Source organism: Ornithorhynchus anatinus, chromosome X5 (assembly GCF_004115215.2).
Source record: "Ornithorhynchus anatinus isolate Pmale09 chromosome X5, mOrnAna1.pri.v4, whole genome shotgun sequence".
Lineage (NCBI taxonomy): Eukaryota > Metazoa > Chordata > Mammalia > Monotremata > Ornithorhynchidae > Ornithorhynchus > Ornithorhynchus anatinus.
This window is the reverse complement of record NC_041753.1, coordinates 4,105,725-4,119,058: the sequence shown is the minus strand read 5'-3', so window position 1 is coordinate 4,119,058 and position 13,334 is coordinate 4,105,725. Positions and strand designations below refer to the sequence as shown.

The following is a 13,334-nucleotide window of genomic DNA, read 5'->3' as shown; positions in this document are numbered from 1 at the left end:
ATGTGATATTGAAACACGAAAAGCCTTCCTCCCCGATATACAAAAGACACGGTGCTTAAACTGTAAGATACACGGTCAGGGGTTGTGTCTACCACTCTAGTGATGTGGACTTTGCCAAGCGCTTAGTACTCGGGACATAATAATAATAACAGTGATGGTATTTGTTAAGCGCTTATTATGTTCTTCTAACTGTTCTAACCGCTGGGGTAGATACATGGTAGTCAGGTTGTCCCAAATGGGGCTCACAACTTAATCCCCATTTTACAGATGAGGGAATTGAGGCACAGAGAAGTTAAGTGACTTGCCCAGAGTCACACAGCTGATTAGTGGCAGAGCGGGAATTAGAACTCACAAACTCTGACTCCCATGCCTGTGCTCTTTCCACTAAGCCACACCATTTCTCTACATATACTTTTAATGGTATTTGTTAAGTGTGTACTATATATCAAGTGCTATACTAAGCTCTGGGATAGTGGCTTAATGGAAAGAGCAATGTCCTGGAATGCCCTCCCTCCTCACTTCCCCCAAACTAACTCTCTTCCCCTCTTCAAAGTCCTACTAAGAGCTCACCTCTTCCAAGAGGCCTTCCCGGACTGAGCCCCACTTTCTCTCTGCTCCCCCTCTCCCCTCCCCTCAGCACTGTGCATATTTGTATATATTATTTATTACCCTATTCATTTTGTTAATGAGGTGTATATCTCCATGATTCTATTTATCTTGATGATGTTGTCTTGTTTTGTTTTTTTCTGTTTTGCTTTGCTGTCTGTCTCCCCCGTTATTGGGCAGGGATTGTCTCTATCTGTTGCTGAATTGTACATTTCAAGTGTTTAGTACAGTGCTCTGCACACAGTAAACACTCAATAAATACTATTGAATGAATGAATGAATGACTGTGAACCCCACCTGGGACAACCTGATTACCCTGTATCTACCCCAGTGCTTAGAACAGTGCTTGGCGCATAGTAAGCACTTAACAGATACCAACATTATTATTATTACTAGACTCTGAGTTTCCTTTAGATTATGAGCTCCTTGTGGGAAGGGAAAGTTCCTTGTCTCTCTTTATTGCTGTAATGTACTTTCTCAAGCTCTTTTCGTACAGTGCTCTGCACACAGTACGCGCTCAATAAATACGATTGAATGAATGAAAGACTACAAGTTAATCAGGCTGGTCCAGGGGCAAGTTTATATGGAGATGTTGGGGGCAGGTGGAGAAGGAGGAGAAACAAGGATGGTTATAGCCAGGAACAGGGGTGTAGTTGGCTTGAAAATTAGGGAGGCTGTGTAAGGAGGGACATGGAAGCTCAGTGCAGAAGTGGAAAGAAGAAGTTACAAGGAAAAAGGAAATGACTGATTTCTCATCACCTTTCCCCACCAATATAACCCACCCCTTTCTGAGGTCGGGGCCATATTTCATTTTCACCTCTTTCTGCCCCTTCTGGATTTTGCCCTCATTCCTGATCCAGCTGGGTCTGGATTCCCAACTCTCAGGGGGTGCAATATTAAGGGGAAGGTCTGGTTCCTGTCTTTCTGACCCTCTTCCACACTGATGCAAGGACTTGTCTCATCTGGTCCCTGGGTGCCATGGTTTGTGAGCATCTAAAAGGAAGGAGGAGTGTGGACAGGTATCATTATACCAGCTCCCCCAGGGGAGCAATGAGGCCTCCTCTGGCTTTGCTGCTGCTGGGGATGCCATTCTGGAGCTTGGAGAACAAGCAAGGTGAGCTGAATATGTGCATGTGTGCAGGTGTGCATTTCCACATAGGTGTCTTAATAATAATGTTGGTATTTGTTAAGCGCTTACTATGTGCAGAGCACGGTTCTAAGTGCTGGGGTAGATACAGGGTAATCAGGTTGTCCCCACGTGAGGCTCACAGTTAATCCCCAACTTCTACTGTGCTTTTTGTGTGGGTAATAATAACTGGTTTTTGTTAAGCATTTTCTATGTTCCAGGCAGCATACTAAGCGTTGTGGTGGATACAAGGAAATCGATGGGACATAGTCCCTGTCCAACACGGGGCTCACGGTCTCAACCTTTAACAGAGGAGGTAACTGAGGCCCAGAGAAGCAAACTGATTTGCCCAAAGCCACACAACAGCCAAATGGTGGAGCTGGGATTAGAACCCGTGACATGACTCCCAGGCCCGTGTTCTAACCACCACACCATGGGAACGTGTGTGTATATGTATCTGTGTTGGTGTGTAAGCTCATAGCGGGCAGAGAATGTGCCTATCAACTCTGTTATATTGTACTCGTCCAAATGCTTAACACAAGGCTCTGAACACAGTAAACACTCAGTGAACTCTGGGATTAGAATCCATGACCTCTGACTCCCAAGCCTGTGGTCTTTCCATTAAATCACACTACTTCTCGTGGTGATGAAGATGGGAGTGGGAGAAGAGGAAAGGAGGGCTTAGTCTGGAAAGGCCTCTTGGTAGGGATGTGACTTCAATAAGGGTCTGGAGATGGGGAGAGCAGTGGTCTGCCGGATTTGAAGAGGGAGGGCGTTTCAGGCCAGAGGCAAGACGTGGGCTAGAGCTCAGTGGTGAGACTAGATGAGATTGAGGTACAGTGAGTAGGTCGGCATTAGAGGCGAGAAGAGTGTGGGCTGGATTGTAGTAGGAGAGTAGCGAGGTGAGGTAGGAAGTTGATTGAATTCTTTAAGGCCTATGGTAAGGAGTTTTTGTTTGATGTGTAGGTGGATGGACAACCCCTGGAGTTTCTTGAGGAGGGGAGAAGCATGGATTTAACATTTTTGTAGAAAAATGATCCAGGCAGCAGAGTGAAGCATGGACTGGAGTGGAGAGAGGCAGGAGGCAGGGAGGTCAGTAAGGAGACTGACACAAAAATCCAGGAGGGATAGAATGAGTGAACGTATTAACATGATAGCAGTTTGGATAGAGAGGAGAGGGCAGATTCTAGTGATATTGCGAAGGTCAAACCTACAGGATTTAGTAATGGATTAAATATGTGGGGCGAATGAAAGAGGAGTCAAGGATAATGCCAAGCTTATGGGCTTGTTAGTTGGAAAGGATGGTGGGGTCATCTACAGTGATGGGAAAGTCAAGGGAAGGACAGGGTTCAGGTGGGAAGATATCTCTGGCCAGAGATCTTCTTGAGAGGCAGAGGCCGGGGATCTTCCCCTCCAGCCTGGGCAGCCAGATGGTTTCTGTCTCTCTCCGTGTTTCTGCAGGAAGCTATGGCGTGGCTCAGTCCCCGGAAATCTTGGCTCCCGAAGGTAGCACCATCACCCCCCCCTGCAGCTTCTTCCACCCCTGGAAGTTGGTCCGGCCCCTACGGGTGACTGTGCTCTGGAGATGGCAGATTTCCTACGGGCCAGTGATCTTCGACTCCTCCAGGGGCAACCAGGGGTGCCGCTCTCTGGTCGGGGACCCCGAGAAATATGCTGTGTCTCTGCAGATCAGAAACCTGACCAAGGCAGATGGCACCAGGTACTTCTGCCGGATCCTGGCTCTCACCACGGAAGACGTGAAAGAGTGGCAGAGCGTCGTGGGGATGCTGCTCACTGTGAAGGAGCGGGGTGAGTCTTCACCCCGCAGAGTCCCAGTATGGCCCCCCTCGATCATGGTTTCCCATCTTTCTCCTGGCTCCTCGGTCAGGGAAGATTTTCTGAGCACTAGGGGGTTCATAAAACCAGGAGCTTGAGATCTTGTAGAAAATGCAGTAATTTCTGCCCGGCAGGGAGCACAGTAGAGAAAAGACAAACATCATGTCCTCATGAGTAAGGCATGACAATTCTGTCATGACAAGAACCGGCTGGGGATCTGGGGAGAAAGAGGAGGAGGAGGAGGAGGAGGACAAAGACTGGGTTAGTGGGAGGTGCTCAACAAGGGAAGCTTCCTAAAGGAGGTGACCTTGCCACTCTTCTGCTCTGTGACCTTGGGCAACTCACTTCTCTTCTGTGGGCCTCAGATACCGCATCTTTTAAATGAGATTAAGCCAGTGAGCCCCAGTGGGATAGAGACGGTGTCCATGCTAATTAGCTTGTATCCAACCCAGCATTTAGTTCAGTATCTGGCACATAGTAAGCACTTATCAAATGCTACTACTATTATTAGTATTATTATCTCTGACCCAGAAACTGAGGCAGCAGAGAAAGTGCATCTCAATGTTTCCCCAGCAGCCACCCGGGCTGGAATCGGGTATCCTGTGCTTGCCCAGCCTCCGACACTCATCCCACAACCCCCGTATCTCCCTTTCCCAGATCTGGCCAACTTGAGATGGCCTGCACTTGCCCCGTCGCAACCACCCCCGGTCCGAGCCCTTCTTAAGTGGCAGAGGCGGGGGATCTCTCCCGCCAGCCTATACAGCTAGACGGTTTCTCTCTCCCTCTGTGTCTCTGCAGGAAGCTATGGCGTGGTTCAGCCCCCGGATATCTCAGCTCCTGAGGGCAGCACCATCTCCCTCCCCTGCAGCTTCTTCCACCCCTGGACGCTGGTCCGGCCCCTACGGGTGACTGTGCTCTGGAGATGGCAGAATTCCTACGGGCCAGTGATCTTCGACTCCTCCCGGGGCAACCAGGGGCGCCGCTCTCTGGTCGGGGACCCCGAGAAACATGCTGCGTCTCTGCAGATCAGAAACCTGACCAAGGCAGATGGCACCCGGTACTTCTGCCGGATCCAGGCTCTCACCACAGAAGGCGTGAAAGAGTGGCAGAGCATCGTGGGGACGCTGTTGACCGTGATGGAGTGGGGTGAGTCTTCACCCTGCAAAATCCCAATATGGTCCCCCTTCAACCTCCTTTCTGGCCCTTCGGTCAGAAAAATTTTTCTGAGCACTAGGGGGTTCATTAAACCAGGAGCTTGAGATCCTGTAGAAAATGCAGTAATTCCGGCCCGGCAGGGAGCACAGGAGAGACATGACACACGTCCACATGAGGAAGACATGATGGTTCCATAATAATAAAAGCATACTGGGGGCAGGAGGATGATGGGAGGGAGGGAGGAGGAGGACAGAGACTGGGCTAGTGGGTTGTGCTCATCAAGGGAAGCTTCCTGTAGGAGGTGACCCTGAGCTAGAATTTAAAGGAAGGGAGGGAATCAAATCAATTCCCTCCGTTCTGATCCTCAACTTCATATTTAATGAGCCCCATGTGGGACATGGACTGTGTCCTACCTATTTTTAAATTTTAAATGGTACTATAGTGCTTATTATTTGTTACTCACTGTACTAAGTGCTGGGTAGATACAAGCTAATCAATTTGGGCGCAGTCAATATCTGTGAGCCTCATGTGGGACAAGGACTCTCTTGTTTCTCGTCTGTACTCCAGTGCTTAGTTCAGCTCCTGCACATAGTAGCATTTAACAAATACCATTGGAAACCAAAAAAGATTTGCCCAAGGTTTCACAGCAGGCAAATGGTGGAATCAGGATTAGCACTCAGGTCCTTTTGACTCCCAGGCCTGTGCCCTAAATAGTCATAATGGAGTTTTTTAAGCATTTACTATGTGCCCAGCACTGTTCTAAGCGCTGGGGCACATACAGGTTGATTAGGTTGGTCACAATCCCTGTCCCAAATGGAGGTCACACTCTTTATCCCCCTTTTACAGATTTAGTAACTGAGGCCCAGAGAAGTGAAGTGACTTGCCCAAGGTCACCCTCCAGACATGTGGCAAAGAGGGGATTAGAACCCAGCTCCTTCTGACTGCCAGGCCTGTGCCGTATCCACTAAGCCATGCTGCTTCTCTCTGTCAAACAGAAACTCCCTACCATCCACTTTAAGGCACTAAGTCAGCTCTTCCTTTCCTCCCTGACCTCTCTCATCTCTCACAACTTAATGCCAACCTACTTGCTGTAGCTCGTACCCGTCTTTTTCTCTCTGTCGAAGCCTTGCTCATGTTCTCCTTGTATCTCCCCCAGCGCTTAGAACAGTGCTCTGCACATAGTAAGCACTTAACAAATACCAACATTATTATTATTATTATTCTCCCTTCGGCTTGTAACTCCTTCCCCCTTCCTATCCCGGAGCCCACCACTCCCGGCTTTGTCAGCCAATCCCAACCTTGAGCTTTTAGCGCCCCCTAACGTTGTTTTTTATATAATAATTATTATGGCATTTAATTATTATTATTATTATGACATTTAACAATAATAATGGTATTTGTTAAGCTCTTACTATGCGCCAGACACTGTTCTAAGCACTGGGGTAGATACAAGATAATCAGGTTGGCCATAGTCCCTGTCCCACATAGTCTTAACCCCCATTTTGCAGATGAGGTAATTGAGGCGCCGGGAAGTGAAGTGACTTACCCAAGGTCACACAGCAGACAAATGGCAGAGCCGGGCTTAGGATCTATGACTTTTTGACGCCCAAGCTCTATCCATTATGCCATCCATATCCCTGCTTCAGTTGAGAGTCAATCAATCAATTAATCAATCAATCATATTTATTGACCGTTTATTGTGTGCAGAACACTATACTAAGCGCTTGGGAGAGTATAATATGACAACAAACAGATTCCCTCCCTGCAGTGAGCATGCAGTCCTGAGGGGGAGACAGACATTAATATAAATAAATAAATTACAGATATGTACACAAGTCCTTTGGGGCTGAGAGGGGGGATGAATAAAGGGAGCAAATCAAGGCAATGCAGAAGGGTGTGGGAGAAGAGCAAAGGAGGGCTTAGTCAGGAAAGGCCTCTTGGAGGAGAGGTGCCTTAAATAAGGCTTTGAAGTGGGGAGAGACATTGTCGGATATGAGGTTGGAGGATGTTCCAGACCAGAGGTAGGATGTGGGAGAGAGGTTGGCAGTCGAGGTACAGTGAGAAGGTTAACATCAGAGGAGTAAAGTTTGTGGGCTGGGTTGTAGTAGGAGAGCAGTGAGTTGAGTTAAGAGGGAGCAAGGTGATTGAGTCAATAATCCAACCCCACCGCATTTATGTCCATGTTTTCATACTCTGCCTCTTCCTCTATTTGAAATTTAATTTAATGTCGGTCTCCCCGACTAGATCGTAAACTCTTTGAGGACTGGGGTATTTCTATCAACTCGGTTGTATTCTGCCCTTCCAAGCGCTTAATACAGCGCTCTGATTGATCACTTGATTGATATTCTCTCCCCAGGGAATCTAACAGCCACTTCTGAGCCTCCTGGTACCGAAGACACTTCTTCTCACCGCTTTTGGCTCTTCTTCACCGCTGTGGACTTGGCGGTATCTCTGCTTCTCTGTTTCTCCTTGAAGATCGGGATTTACGTGGCTTTGTTCTTAGGGCTTCAGCGCCAGCAGAGCCTGCCCTGCATCAATCCTCCCATCATAAAAGAGGGTGCTACCACCCATTGAGTCTTTCTCTCTCTCTCTCCCTGTTGTCCTTTCATACACAAATGCCAGTACACTCAGGCTCTCCCCTCCAGAAAAAAACAGCTTCCAGGCCAGCCCAATCACCTCCATCTTAGAGACCCAGTTCTCCTTCCCCTACCAGGTTATCGCTTCAAAGAGCTGGGGGTGCAGATCAGAATGGGCACTGGGGAGTCAAGAGTGTGATTGGAGGGTCCAGTTTCATCGGTAACACCAGAGAAGGGTCCTATCCTGACTCCCTCACCCCCATGCCCAGTATAATCATATTCTGATTATTGATAATGTTATCTCCAGTCCTATTAAATATTAATGAGTGAATGGTTCTGGTTTCGGATTGGTTGTATAAAGGATTGATCCTATATGTCCTTTTGGCAATGAGTATTGATTGGCAGGTGCTGGAGCGGAGAGCATAGGCTTTGATCTCAACATGGCTAAGAATAAAGTCCTTTGATTCAGGGGGATAATGATGTTATGATATGGTCATTTCTGGGTGGTTATCCCTTGTTCCTGTCCTCCTGTATCTCTGAGTTGCACCATATAGTTGTCCTGATTAAGACAGGAACTACTCACGCTTGTTAAATACCCAATATATTAATATTAATAATGACAATGAGAATAAAAATTGTATTCTTAACATGTACACACACATGTTGAAGTTAGATATAAAGAAATGTAGACCGTCAACTCATTGTGGCAGGGAATGTGTCTGTTATTTATGTTCTATTATAGTCTCCCAAGCGCCTAGTACAGGGCTCTGCATAGAGGAAGCTCCTTAAGGGCAGGAATGGTGGCTAGCACAGAGGGCCTGTGGTGGTCATAGACTGATATGTCAGGACTATATTCTCGTCCGTAGCCTTTCCTCCCAATAACCCCCAATACTCGTCCTGCTTCTGAACATTTTTCCCCAGCTGCTTCGTTATATCTGAAAGGAAAGAGATGGAGTCACCCCACCCCCAGCCCTCGGGGGATCAAAATCCCTATTTGACCCTCTGACTGCTCAAATAACCGAATTCACGAGGGACAAATGCCGTGACGCCGCCTAAATACCTGATCAGAGCCCCGGCCCCCAATAAAACCCCAAATAAATCCCCCATTCCCCTCAACTAAACGAGTCTGAGCAAGAGCAGAAGCTTCAACTACTCAGGCAAAGCCACCGAAGAGGCTGTGTTACTTCCTCCAAGGAGACATGAGTCTGTCCCGAAAATTTCAGGAGCAGCAGCTAGCTTTCTGTCCAGAACAGAGGCCAAGGATCTAGGGAATCAACCCCAAGTGGTCCGAGAGCCGCAGGTATAGTGGTTGATAAGCAATTTATGTGGAAATCGCAAAGTTTTGTCCATCCCGCCCGAATTTCGCCTGCAACCGAAGGGATTTTTCCAGATTTTCGAACGAAAGCGTGATGTTTCGCGAATGAAAAGGAAACCGAGGGAAGCTTGAGGGATCCCTTTTCTTATACCGATAGAAATAAAGTCAAGGTATTCCCGGGAATTTTCGATATTTATCGTTTTTTAAGGGGTAACAAACACAATTCGGGAGCCGAGCGGAGAGGTCTGGGCCGGGAGCGAGGCGGGTTGGACAGCGCACCAATCACAGCGCAGCTCCGCCCTATAAATACACCTCGCAGTCGCAATGGTCTCTCACTCTTTTGATTCGTCTGACTTTCCTTTTATTTGGGTTTTTTTTTAACTGCAGTCGCTATGTCCGAGACGGCTCCCGCTCCACCGGCCGCTCCCGCAGCCCCGGCCCCCGCGGAGAAGACCCCGACCAAGAAGAAGCCGAAGAAGCCGGCGGGCGGAGCCAAACGCAAGGCCGCGGGTCCCTCGGTGTCCGAGCTGATCACCAAGGCGGTGGCGGCGTCCAAGGAGCGCAACGGGGTGTCCCTGGCCGCGCTGAAGAAGGCGCTGGCCGCCGCCGGCTACGACGTGGAGAAGAACAACAGCCGCATCAAGCTGGGGCTCAAGAGCCTGGTCGCCAAAGGCACCTTGGTGCAGACCAAAGGCACCGGCGCCTCGGGCTCCTTCAAGATCAACAAGAAGGCGGCCGGCTCCGAGGGCAAGGCCAAGCCCAAAGCCAAGAAACCGGCGGCGGCGGCGGCTAAGCCCAAGAAATCGGCCGGCGCCGCCAAGAAGCCCAAGAAGCCTGCGGCTTCCGGGGCCAAAAAGAGCGTGAAAAAGACCCCGAAGAAAGCCAAGAAGCCGGCGGCGGCCAAGAAACCTGCCAAGAGCCCCAAAAAGGCCAAAGCGGTTAAGAAAGCAGCCAAGAGTCCGGCCAAGCCTAAGGCTGTCAAGCCCAAAGCGGCTAAACCGAAGGTTGTAAAGCCCAAGGCAACCAAGCCCAAGAAGAATACAGCGGCCAAGAAGAAGTAGGAAGGCCTTGCGTTAATTCTGTCTTCCACCCCAAAGGCTCTTTTCAGAGCCACCCACAGATCTCAGACAAAGAGCTAAGTACACGTCGTTAGTACCTTGTTCCTTGGCGGGAGGGAGATAAAGCGACTTCCTTAATTAGGAATGGCAATTACTGAGCGCTAAGTGCAGGCGACTGCACAATGTTTCCTGTCTAAAACGAATTTACAGCCCCCTCCTCCAGAATTTGGAATGCATATAGTGAAAAAATGCCAGAGGGGAACTATTGAAGCACTTTCAGGGGCTGGAGTGGGTAGAAGCAAATCGGGTTGGGCAGAGTCTCTATCTCACAGGGCTTAGTGTTACTTTGCAGATTAACTGAGGCCCAGAAGTGAGATCATTTGCCAATGGGACTGGAACTTGTCTCGGCAAGCAAGTGACAAAAGCAAAATTAGAACCCCATCACCTTCTGCCTCCATGAACCCTCTTCTATCCACCTCCATCAACTCTCTCCGGGGCTCCAAGATTTGCTAGTGTCAATACAGCACTTCACAGAAAATGTAGGTGGCTCTTAAAAGAGCCTTTGGGTAGTGTGGGTAGTTGGACTTAAGCCCTCTCTCCGCGGATGCGGCGGGCCAGCTGGATGTCCTTGGGCATGATGGTGACCCGCTTGGCGTGGATGGCGCACAGGTTGGTGTCCTCGAAGAGCCCCACCAGGTAGGCCTCGCTGGCCTCCTGCAGGGCCATGACGGCCGAGCTCTGGAAGCGCAGGTCCGTCTTGAAGTCCTGGGCGATCTCCCGCACCAGCCGCTGGAAGGGCAGCTTGCGGATCAGCAGCTCGGTGGACTTCTGGTAGCGGCGGATCTCCCGCAGCGCCACGGTGCCGGGCCGGTAGCGGTGAGGCTTCTTCACGCCGCCGGTGGCCGGGGCGCTCTTGCGGGCCGCCTTGGTGGCCAGCTGCTTGCGGGGCGCCTTGCCGCCGGTGGATTTGCGGGCGGTTTGCTTTGTACGAGCCATTTCTTAAAGCCTAAAACCTCTCTCGAAGTACAGAGATTACAGTATGCGTCAAGTTGCTGGTGCCATGAAATATATAGCCAAAGATCTCCCATGATTGGATGGAAAAAGATTTGAAATTTCCGCTCTATTTCTTAATTGGCTACTCAAAACGCATTCTTCGTACATTCTTTAGTTCGATTGGGTGAGGAATAATGGCTTCACGCCCCCCCCTTCTGCCCCCTCCTTTCTCTTTCGTTCACCGTTTATTTTCCCGCCCATTCCCACTCTCAAAGCAATGAATTGCCCTGAATTTTACTTCTTGCAGGGCCGGTAAACAACGGGCATGCTTTTTAGGACGAGCTTGGGAATTAGGGAGCAATTTATGAACAGGAAAATTACTGACACTGCACGGTGGAAATAAGGTCAACAGTTTTCTGAAGTTGCTTTTTGCAGAGAATATTAAGCTCTTAGTTAAGTAAAAACGACTCCTTTCATTCAATAGTATTTATTCGCTAGTGTTTATTGAGCGCTTACTAAGTGCAGAGCACTGTACTAAGCGCTTAGAATGTACAAATCGGCAACGGATAGACAGTCCCTGCCCTTTAACGGGCTTACAGTCTAATCGGACTCCTGCTTAGATACCGTCTGGAGAAAGAAGCCGGTGTACTTTAGAAAAGTATGTATATGAATGTTGGGCAGAGGAGGGTGATGGCGTTTATGAGCTAAGCGACCATTTATTTGATCAGTTTTATTGCAACCCGTAATTGAAATACTCGAATAGGATTGGATTCTCCACTTAGAAATTTGTTGACTTTGACTAGTTGTACTGAAGAATAATTTAAGTTTTCCTGGAATGACCAAAAAAACAGGTGTGCAGCCCTCTTATCGAGAGTGTGGGTGGCTCTGAAAAGAGCCTTTGGGTTCAGATTGTTTCTCGGCTACTTCGCGTGGGGCTTATTTGCCCTTGGCCTTGTGGTGGCTCTCGGTCTTCTTGGGCAGCAGCACGGCCTGGATGTTGGGCAGGACGCCGCCCTGGGCGATGGTGACCTTGCCCAGCAGCTTGTTGAGCTCCTCGTCGTTGCGGATGGCCAGCTGCAGGTGCCGCGGGATGATGCGGGTCTTCTTGTTGTCGCGGGCCGCGTTGCCCGCCAGCTCCAGGATCTCGGCCGTCAGGTACTCGAGCACGGCGGCCAGGTAGACGGGCGCGCCCGCCCCCACCCGCTCCGCGTAGTTGCCCTTGCGCAGCAGCCGGTGGACGCGGCCCACCGGGAACTGCAGCCCGGCCCGGGACGAGCGGGTCTTGGCCTTGGCCCGAGCTTTGCCTCCCTGCTTTCCGCGGCCAGACATGGTGATAAGAACTAGCCGCTAAACAAGTCTGTAAGCAACTAACAGACAGTGACTATAGTAAAGCGTGCCAGGATTATTTATAGTCTGTCCCGGGAGCCAAATTGAAAGCGTTTAATTGGTCAGAAATGCCTCGTGATGTACTAACCAATGGAATGCAGCGATTTGAATCCTCTCATTTGCATTGCGGGCCGACGGGGATCCTCCAATGAGATTTTGTAGATTAAAGCCTCTATTTGCATATTTCCTCTTTAAGTAGTGTGGCCCCGCTGGATGAAGACCATCTCTCTTTGAATTTCTGCCGTTTAGCTTTGTCTTTCGAGATGCCTGAACCGGCCAAGTCCGCCCCGGCGCCCAAGAAGGGCTCCAAGAAAGCGGTGACCAAAGCGCAGAAGAAAGACGGGAAGAAGCGCAAGCGGAGCCGCAAGGAGAGCTACTCCATCTACGTGTACAAGGTGCTGAAGCAGGTCCACCCCGACACGGGCATCTCGTCCAAGGCCATGGGCATCATGAACTCGTTCGTCAACGACATCTTCGAGCGCATCGCCGGCGAGGCTTCCCGCCTGGCGCACTACAACAAGCGCTCCACCATCACGTCCCGGGAGATCCAGACGGCCGTGCGCCTGCTGCTGCCCGGGGAGCTGGCCAAGCACGCCGTGTCCGAGGGCACCAAGGCCGTCACCAAGTACACCAGCTCCAAGTAGACTGACCCCCAGATTTCTCACGTCCTGAAACCAAAGGCTCTTTTCAGAGCCACCCACATTTTCCCTTAAAAGAGTTATAAGCACTTAAGAATCAAAAGCTGACTCCCAGTGGAGGTGCGGTCATGTTGTCCCAGTGATACCATGAACTCCCAGTTCCTACAAGGAATGTAAACTTGCTCAAAATTGGAAGAGACTGGTAATCCTCTATAGTCCCCTGAAACGGAAGGGTTTGCGAAGACATCTCGGCTGATATCAGGTAAACCACCAATTCCATGTAAACACATTCCATCTCGTAGGTTCCGGACAGAAGCCAGAGCTTCCTTTCAGAACCATGCATTTCTCTAACGAGTTTGAATGCTGCATTCCTAGCCGTTTTCATTTTATGGTACCTTAACACATCATCTTAGGTACGATCAAAATTTCATAATGGGACTCCGCTGAGAAAGGCTCTGTGCATCACTGTCTCACAGGCCAGGCACGGAGCAGTAGCCCAGGGCTTGAATAGGATTGCTCGGCTAGCTAGTTTTTTGGAGTGTAAATTAGTTGGTATTTGAAAGGGTTAGGGAATGCCAACCTCCCATTAGCCTTAATAATAATAATAATGTTGGTATTTTTTAAGCGCTTACTATGTGCAGAGCA

General features: G+C 49.6%; 4 protein-coding genes across 4 annotated transcripts; 2 read left to right on the top strand and 2 right to left on the bottom strand.

The window, feature by feature from the left end:
- The first annotated feature begins 8,960 nt into the window (after positions 1-8,960).
- LOC100093306 (histone H1.4-like) lies at positions 8,961-9,910 on the top strand. Its single transcript, XM_001515333.3, has one exon. The coding sequence runs from the start codon at positions 9,007-9,009 to the stop codon at positions 9,673-9,675; it is 669 nt and encodes a 222-aa protein (XP_001515383.2). The 5' UTR covers positions 8,961-9,006; the 3' UTR covers positions 9,676-9,910.
- Positions 9,911-10,243: 333 nt separating this feature from the next.
- Positions 10,244-10,708, bottom strand: LOC120638153 (histone H3). The gene has a single exon (XM_039910784.1). It carries the CDS (start codon positions 10,666-10,668, stop codon positions 10,258-10,260), a length of 411 nt encoding a protein of 136 aa, XP_039766718.1. The 5' UTR covers positions 10,669-10,708; the 3' UTR covers positions 10,244-10,257.
- An 836-nt stretch (positions 10,709-11,544) lies between these two features.
- Positions 11,545-12,038, bottom strand: LOC100093308 (histone H2A type 1). Its single transcript, XM_001515280.4, has one exon. It carries the CDS (start codon positions 11,992-11,994, stop codon positions 11,602-11,604), a length of 393 nt encoding a protein of 130 aa, XP_001515330.1. The 5' UTR covers positions 11,995-12,038; the 3' UTR covers positions 11,545-11,601.
- A 261-nt stretch (positions 12,039-12,299) lies between these two features.
- LOC100680750 (histone H2B type 2-E) lies at positions 12,300-12,746 on the top strand. The gene has a single exon (XM_003430276.5). It carries the CDS (start codon positions 12,315-12,317, stop codon positions 12,693-12,695), a length of 381 nt encoding a protein of 126 aa, XP_003430324.1. The 5' UTR covers positions 12,300-12,314; the 3' UTR covers positions 12,696-12,746.
- The last annotated feature ends 588 nt before the right edge of the window (positions 12,747-13,334 follow it).

Excerpts from the sequence above, each read along its gene's own strand:
- LOC100093306 (XM_001515333.3), top strand. The coding sequence starts at position 9,007 with ATGTCCGAGACGGCTCCCGCTCCACCGGCCGCTCCCGCAGCCCCGGCC.
- LOC100680750 (XM_003430276.5), top strand. The coding sequence starts at position 12,315 with ATGCCTGAACCGGCCAAGTCCGCCCCGGCGCCCAAGAAGGGCTCCAAG.
- LOC120638153 (XM_039910784.1), bottom strand. The coding sequence starts at position 10,668 with ATGGCTCGTACAAAGCAAACCGCCCGCAAATCCACCGGCGGCAAGGCG.
- LOC100093308 (XM_001515280.4), bottom strand. The coding sequence starts at position 11,994 with ATGTCTGGCCGCGGAAAGCAGGGAGGCAAAGCTCGGGCCAAGGCCAAG.